The 1,433-nt window shown below is 41.5% G+C and overlaps 1 protein-coding gene across 2 annotated transcripts in view; it reads right to left on the bottom strand.

Annotated features, from left to right (window-relative positions):
- Positions 1-42: 42 nt before the first annotated feature.
- Positions 43-1,433, bottom strand: part of LOC106883571 (trypsin) — a 323,127-nt gene continuing 321,736 nt past the window's right edge. For both annotated transcript variants that reach the window (XM_052977863.1, XM_052977864.1), the window contains exon 4: positions 43-944. In XM_052977863.1, coding sequence (XP_052833823.1) covers positions 240-944 — 705 coding nt within the window. In that variant the 3' untranslated portion in view covers positions 43-239. The remainder of the gene's footprint in view (positions 945-1,433) is intronic.

Genomic DNA, 1,433 nt, shown 5'->3' with positions numbered 1-1,433 from the left:
TATATATATATACACATACATATATATATATGTATGTGTGTGTGTATATATACATATATATGTTGTTTGCTTGTTGCTGATCGCTGACCAACAAGACCAATGTATTAACTGTTCAATGTAAGGTCATTTTAACAAATGACAGATCCCCAAAGTCTTTCACCCAACATCTTCTCACCCCATTTATTTGGACCCCTACCAGTCTACTGGACTATCAAACTAGGGCACTAAGGGTCCAATGTCTAAGGTCGCCTGGTACAGTTGTTACCGATTGTTCTGTAAATCCATTTTAGATATTTGCGCACATCTGTGTAGACACCATATTTGCTCTTCTGTCCACAGCCCTCTCCATAACTGGTGATGCCATATACATACCAGAGGGTGGTGCTGTTTGCTTGTACAGCACAAATCAATGGTCCCCCGCTGTCACCACCACATGAGTCTACTCCTCCCTCTTTGAAACCAGCACAGATCTGATCGCCAGTGATTGGGTAAGTGAATGCTTTCTGGCATCTGTTCCGGTCTACGATTGGTACCTCGGCTTCATGGAGGACCCTGGCACCATGTTGGTGTGCACCATTCACTTTGCCCCAACCAATGATGTTACAGATGGTGTCAGCACGTAGCTCCTGCTTCTTGCCTGGCAGACAGGCAAACCCAACAGTGTGGCTCTGACGCACAGGTCTCTTTAGTTTCAGTAGAGCAATGTCATTAGAAATGGTATGGAAGTCGAATTTCGGGTGGGGGAAGTCTTTCTCCAGGATCAGGTTGATCTCGCCACCTCTGCCACCATTATTTGCAGTACGCAAGTCATGCTCTCCGACACGCACAATCACTTTGCGCTTCTTGCCTCGCTTCCGGATGCAGTGTGCCGCTGTCAGAACCCACTGAGGAGAGATCAAAGTGCCGCCACAGTACTGCTTCTTGGAACGGGTCAGAATAGCAACCTGCAATGACAAAAACAAAAACAAATACAATAAGCAAAGCATTTATTATTAAAACAACATAATATTAAAACATGAAAAGCAGCCGTAGCACCCCCTTTACTTTCACCACTGCCACTATGACTACAACATTACTGTATACATCTATCAACTGTATAACTTTAACATTCACAGCACTGTTCTTAATACACGCCTCTATCCACCTACTCAGCACCACAAGAAGCATTAGCACTATCACCACCACTGTTACCAGCGTCATCACCACCACCATTATTACCATTGCTACTGTCACTGCCACCAACACTACCACTGCCACATGTTATTTAATAAATTTGTTCCAAGCTATGACATCATGACAGTTCTTGACAGCTAATTGGACAGAGGTGATGTATAGGGTCATGTAAATATATATATATATATATATATGAATATATATATGAATATATATATATATACATATATATATATATATATATATATATATATATATAT

The sequence above is a fragment of the Octopus bimaculoides genome, chromosome 29 (genome assembly GCF_001194135.2).
Source record: "Octopus bimaculoides isolate UCB-OBI-ISO-001 chromosome 29, ASM119413v2, whole genome shotgun sequence".
NCBI classification, from domain to species: domain Eukaryota; kingdom Metazoa; phylum Mollusca; class Cephalopoda; order Octopoda; family Octopodidae; genus Octopus; species Octopus bimaculoides.
Note: the sequence above shows the minus strand (reverse complement) of the source record. Positions and strands in the feature narration are given on the sequence as shown.